This window comes from Sesamum indicum, linkage group LG5 (assembly GCF_000512975.1).
Source record: "Sesamum indicum cultivar Zhongzhi No. 13 linkage group LG5, S_indicum_v1.0, whole genome shotgun sequence".
In the NCBI taxonomy this organism is placed as follows: Eukaryota; Viridiplantae; Streptophyta; class Magnoliopsida; order Lamiales; family Pedaliaceae; genus Sesamum; species Sesamum indicum.
Window position 1 is genome coordinate 12526783 of NC_026149.1, and position 6409 is coordinate 12533191.

At 36.5% G+C, this 6409-nt stretch overlaps 2 protein-coding genes across 5 annotated transcripts in view; both read left to right on the forward strand.

Annotated features, from left to right (window-relative positions):
- Positions 1–3023, forward strand: part of LOC105162462 (adenylyl-sulfate kinase 3) — a 3210-nt gene extending 187 nt beyond the window's left edge. Inside the window, exons 1-7 of one of the 3 annotated variants that reach the window (XM_011080481.2) lie at positions 1–16; positions 701–847; positions 1233–1382; positions 2081–2196; positions 2288–2372; positions 2507–2553; positions 2651–3023. In XM_011080481.2, the coding sequence (XP_011078783.1) occupies positions 724–847; positions 1233–1382; positions 2081–2196; positions 2288–2372; positions 2507–2553; positions 2651–2749 (621 nt within the window). In that variant the 5' untranslated portion in view covers positions 1–16; positions 701–723 and the 3' untranslated portion in view covers positions 2750–3023. The other 2 variants (XM_011080482.2, XM_011080480.2) reach the window with 2 other exon arrangements.
- The window catches only part of LOC105162463, a 7323-nt gene continuing 4290 nt past the window's right edge, over positions 3377–6409 (forward strand). Inside the window, exons 1-3 of one of the 2 annotated variants that reach the window (XM_020693717.1) lie at positions 3377–3699; positions 3795–3851; positions 3947–4033. In XM_020693717.1, coding sequence (XP_020549376.1) covers positions 3496–3699; positions 3795–3851; positions 3947–4033 — 348 coding nt within the window. In that variant the 5' untranslated portion in view covers positions 3377–3495. The remainder of the gene's footprint in view (positions 3700–3794; positions 3852–3946; positions 4034–6409) is intronic. The other variant, XM_011080483.2, reaches the window with a different exon arrangement.

The following is a 6409-nucleotide window of genomic DNA, read 5'->3' on the forward strand; positions in this document are numbered from 1 at the left end:
TGTCTTTTTGTTGCAGGTAATTTCCTTTTTCTTCTTGATTCATCAACTAACTTTTCCTTCATCTTCACTCTCTCTTTTATGTTGTTTCTCATTGCAACTAGGTAGCCATTTTATTCCCTCAATTTCTATCTTGGCTTTCTGTGTTTCCCATTTCATGTTCAAGAAATTGAAATGTCGTTTCTCTTCTTGACGTTCCCTCAATGATACCATTTTACAGGACAATGCGTACCGTTTTATGGAATATCATTATGATCATTGCCGTTCGGCTTATGACTTTCCGAGTTTGCCATCTTCTGTTATGATATATTTGAGCATGAGTTGCGAGTGTTTGTCTTTCTAATTCTTTAGGTTTTTTTGTGTCTTGGTTTGTTCGTTCGATGATCCTTTAGGAAAATTAGAAAAAGACAAGCAATATATCTGGAGACTGGCCTGTCTTCTTCTATCGAATAATGATTAAGAATTGATGCTAGATTTGCTTTCTTTCTGCATACGGTCAATGTTATTTTATATGATTCAAAATATATGGGAATCTTGCTGAAGATCTTCCTTTATTATGTGTAACATCTCATTATCCAACAGCTGAGGATTTTTCTTGTCTTGATCTTTTCCCCAATAGAATCTAGGGTCCAAATGAAGCTTTAAAGTTGAGATCTTGTTTTCTCCTATTTGTCGACGAATCTGAATGCATGTGCCCTAACAGGATAGAGAAGAGCACTTTGCCTGATGGCTACTATGGGCAATTCAACTAACATCTTCTGGCATGAATGTCCTGTCTCCAAGGTTGATAGGCAAAAGCTGCTCAATCAACAGGGCTGCATTGTATGGATCACTGGTCTAAGTGGATCAGGTAAAACGTTAGAACCATTGTTCCAAATTTCATTCTGTTGTCTTTTTAACAATCAACAGGACTGATTGTAGTGCTCTAGATAATGATATATCTTAGTAAGTTTATACCTCTGCTACATTTCAACTCTTATTGTCAAGCTAACACTCTCTTGGGACTTCATCTTCTCCCTGTTACTAACTTAAGCAATTTGGACGATGATAAGTTGGGTGGGGGCTGCCCCTTTTAGTTTTCAGATAGAAAATCTAACTTTCTTGCCAGTGCGGCATAAATGAAGAATTCTGGATAAATGCATCAAGCGACATCTTCGGACGATCCAAATGCAAACTTCTGTAAATGGCTGTTATAATTTCATTGGTTGTGAATGTGTTTTGCTCCATCTCTGCAGGGAAAAGCACGCTAGCATGCTCACTGGGTAGACAATTGCACTGCCGGGGAAAACTCTCGTATGTCCTCGATGGTGACAACCTTAGGCATGGTCTAAACAAGAATCTAGGTTTTACACCAGAAGATCGGACTGAAAATATACGCAGGGTTGGTAAGTATACAGTTGCGTGGTAGGATACTAATCACTGGATGTAGGGCTGATGAAAGAACCCCTTTGTCTTTATCTTTGTCTTTGTTTCTGTTCGGCCTATGAATTTATCTCATCTCTTTGTTCTTCTTGTAATTATTTGCTTCCCATAATATGCTCCAAAGACGCCATACTAGATACTGTTTTACCCTCTTTGTAATTTTTCTTCTTATTCTTAATTGAATAAAACTATATGGTGGAAATAAACCACTAGAGCCCCATTGTGAAATTAATTCCTTAAGTCAACATGTGCAGTTGTAGGTATCTCAGAAAGAGAACTTCAAATGGTGTTTGGCATTTGAAATTGGGGAAGATGCAAAAATATACATTCATCTTCACTCATATAGATACCAGTAGCCGATACCTGAAGGTAGTTGGTGTAGGAACTATTAGAGTAACTGAAATATGAGGACATTATCAGCTCTTCTCTGCTTAACGACTGGAGTATTTCCACAGAAGGCTGAGTGTTCATCTTATTGGAAAGATTATGCTCCAGTACAATTACTTGGTGGTAGTGGATGTGATGATTGTTATACTAATGACAATTTGAGGACTATACTTTGAACTGTTCCTTTATAGGAGGTCAATCTGCTTGGTGGTTTTACTCAACAATAAAGATTTCAACTTTTATATCTTAATCGTTTTGTTTCTTGTCTATTTAGGGGAAGTTGCCAAGCTCTTTGCTGATGCTGGGTTAATTTGCATTGCTAGTTTGATATCTCCATATCGTAAAGACCGTGATTCTTGTCGTGCATTATTGCCAGAAAAGTTTATTGAGGCAAGGCTTTGTGGTATTAGTTCTTTTCAAAAGTTGGGGATTCTCATCGACAGGTTGATGGGGGGATGTAATGGATCTGTTCAAATTGCAGGTTTTCTTAAACATGCCTCTAGAGTTGTGTGAAGGAAGGGATCCCAAAGGCCTTTACAAACTTGCACGAGCTGGGAAGATCAAAGGTGTGTATCATCCTGTCGGTTACTCTTTTTTTGGATTGTTTATTAGCTGGAGAATTAAAGAAAAACCATAAAGTTTAGTAGTGTCATGGAAGTTGACTTGATCCATCTTTTAACCGGAGTTCACAATGTTCCAGGATTTACAGGAATAGATGATCCTTATGAAACTCCTTTGAACTGTGAGGTGCGTAGTTTAGCTGATTTATTAATTATTAACTGTCCTTGGCGGTTATGTTTCTTGTCTCAGACACTGAAATGGTGGTGTCTTGTGCTTATTATAGATTGAGATACGACAAGAAGATGGAAATTGCCCTACACCTAATGAGATGGCTGGGCAGGTGGTCTCATACTTGGAAGACAAAGGATATCTGGAAGCTTAGTAATCAAAGCACTTATACCCACCGCCGAAGTTTTTCTATCAATCAATGGTTATTTAGATTAGAAGATAATTGTGATATAGCATGGCGCTAGAAGTATTCACTGTTGAGGCAGTGGATTTGAGGAATATAGGAGGTCTAGAGCAGACTTTTGTGGCTCTGTCACTGACATATCTGATTTCTCAAGGGCCCTTTAAGTTTGTGCTCTGCAATAATATCTTCTTATAACTCAATGCGTCAAAAATTTGTATACTGATATATAAAGATGTTTCTGTGAGCAAGAACCCCACAAAATGAGTGCAGTTTATCAGGCCAAACTCGTTTGGTTTCAGTAGGAGCAGCCTGAAGTGGAGATAGATAGATTGTATGAGTATCATTAGGTTGTTTGAAGTCTTGGGTTGATGACTCCTACAATTAGCTTGGAGTGGAATTGTTGGAAAATAATCATCAGCATTCGGGGCTGCAAATGCATTTGAGTTGTTCAAGATCTTTCAAACTACGGTTTAAGAATCCAGATCAAATGTTGGCTCAACTTATTTACAATCCTTGAGGAGCTGAATAACTTAAAAGAACTTGTTGCAGTGCTGCCTGCCAAAGAGGCGATTTTTTAGCATCCATCCTGAGCCTCTGGCTGAGGTTAAAATAAGGGCAGGCCCATTTGGTTAGATTAACAAGAGAAAATAAAATACAAACACAAATTGGACGCCCAAAAGAAAAGATAATCGGGGCTCAGCGGTCTCTTGCGAAAGATGAAGAGGAGTTTTGTAGTACAGCAAGTGGCTCGCAGTCGCACTCCATGTTTCCTCTCTCCTTCCATTTCTTCGACTTTTTCTTCTTCCTCCTCCTACTGCTTTATTAATGGTAACAATAAAACTCCTTCGCTCCTCTCTCGCTCTCCTACTTTCCCGTTCAAATCTCAAATACGGAGGGCTTCCCTATCCCCACTCAATCAGGTATAATAATAATAATTCACCATACATAATCCAGTATATGCCTCTGCCATTTCAGTTTCTTTAATTTTTTCTTGCTTTTTTGGAGCTTTTTACAGAATGCTTCCGATGTAAAGGATGATGTCAATGTCTTTCAACTCATCCAAGCTCACCAGGTTCCAATTACTACTGCTAAACGTTTAAAAACTGATACTCTTCTTTTTTCATTTTCTGGATCTTTGGCTTACAATTCAATTGAAATTTTTGTCAGGAAAAAGCAGCTAGGCTGCCTCCTATAGAGGAAATTAGGACACTTCTCCATTACAGCTTACGCGGAGTCCTCTCCACTTTCTCCCTGGTCCACTCCCTTTCACTCTGCAAAACTAGCTTACTCTCTCAAAGTATTTTCTTGATTGAGTTGCAAAATTGATGTTTCTTTCTTCCTTTTGGTGGGTGTTTGTGTTAGTATCATCATCTGTTCAAGGATGACGGCACTAACCAAGTCACCAAAGGCACAATGATATATTCACTGAAATTTGATACTAGTCAAACTTGTGAGATATTCTTCTTCTGCAAAAGATGAAAGATCCATACCCTGATTGTTGGGTATCAACCAGATAGTAGAGAATCCAGATACGAGAACCTATCCAACTATTATGGAGGATCAATGGGTTCGAAAACCCTTATACAAATAATATTACAAAACAACATCGAAATACAGAAATATTATTTAAACATCTAAATATTAACAGAAAATAGAAGATCTCATATAAAATAATCTCAGATAACCAGATCTATAAACTTTGTGCCCAAGAACCACAAAGCCCCGACAACCTATCACGATTGCTGAAAATCCAAAACCACAAAGACTCAAGTCCGCACAGGAACACTAGGTTTTTACACAAAAAAGTTCACAGAGAACCTTTTATCAAGAGAGAAGAAGAAGAAGGGATTGAGTTTTGAGGCTCTCTATATCTCCAGAAGGAGACTGAGGGTATATATAGAGGTAGGAGGACATTGATTGCCATAGAGGATAATCAAGAGAGAAGACGGTGGTGGAGAAAACCAAGACCAGAGAGAATGAAAGAGAAGAGAACAAGGAGAAGTTGGGAATAGGGTTAGGGTTTTGACTGAGAGAGAGACATCATATTTAAAGAGGTGGAATAGGGTCGGACTGGTGGGGTGGGTAAGTGGTCATGGGTTGGACCTTAGGGATATCTTGTTGAGTGTTGACAATGAGGTACATAACAGAACCAATGGCATCTGAATAAGGAATTTTTTCCATCTGTTCTTTTTAAAGGTGGACTGTAAGTTAAACTTTTTATCTTTTCTAGTTGAACTAGTAAGACGTGACATTTCAAACATATTAAAATTGACATCCATACTTATTGCGATTAAAACTGGTTGGCTTCGAGCCACAATCTATGCCCTTTCACATCTTCAGGATAACCAATAAATACACATTTTTTAGAAATGGGATCAAGTTTATCAATATTTTGAAGAACAAAAGCAGAACACCCTAAAATTTGTAAGAAAGAAATATTCAATATTTTTTACTAGACCGCACAGATTAAGGTATTTTTCCAAGTAATGGGTAGAAGGAGATCTATTAATTAAATATGCAACAGTTAACACAGCTTCATCTAAAAAGATTTTGGTAATCCATAACTTACTAACATGCATCTAACTTTATTTAGTAAGGCCCTATCATGCGTTCAACAACACTATTTTGTTGGGCGTAAAGGATTTGTTTTATGCTTTTTAATTCCAAATTCATCACATAGATCAGAAAAATTTTGATTGCAAAATTTTAACCCATTATCAGTCCGTAAGGCTTTTAACTTCTTTCCTGTCTGATTTAACTAAAGTTTTTCATTTCTTGAATTTTTTGAAAACTTAGATTTTGTCATTAAGAACACAAAGACTTTTCTAGAGTAGTTACCAATTGTAGATAAAAAAATATCTATTTCCACCATGGTGGGAGTATTAGCAGAGGCCTAAACATCAAAATGCACATAGTCAAGAACACAAGATGATGATAAAGGGTTAGGTTAAGATAATGCAGGGAAATAAACTTTATGTTTTCCCAAAACACATTCATTACAGAAATCCATTTTGTTTATTTATCAGTTAGAATCCCTTCCTTTTTCAATAATTCTATGCTTTTAAGACTAATATGACCTAATCTCTTATGCCACAAACTAGTTTTATCATTGCAGCAATAATATCATAATTCCTAAAACAAACATATAAGTTTCTTTTTCTCTTGGTTTAAAAAACTGTTAATGAACCTTTCATGATTTTCATGATACTTTTTCCCCACCTACCTTTAAGTCATTCCTCTTCAAGGGCAGTACAAGAAATTATATTGTGACTTAAATCAGGAACATGTCCGATATTTTTTAGGGTTAACTTATAACCGTTTTTAAAAGTCAAACAGATGTCACCAAGACCTTTTATTTCACAAAATTTTTCATTTGCCATAGACACAAAGCTTGAATTCCCAGGTTTATAATTTGTGAAAATTTCCTTAAAAGGACTCATGTGAAAAGTACATCCAGAATCAATTAACCATTCATTTATATTGAGAGAAGACTAGACAATATTAACATCTTGAACCATAAACACTTCATCAGAATTTTCTTCAGCAATAACATTAGCATCTTCTTTATTAATATTTTTATTTTCTCTTTTAGGTTTCCTACAATTTTTGATATAATGGTCTTTTCCTCCA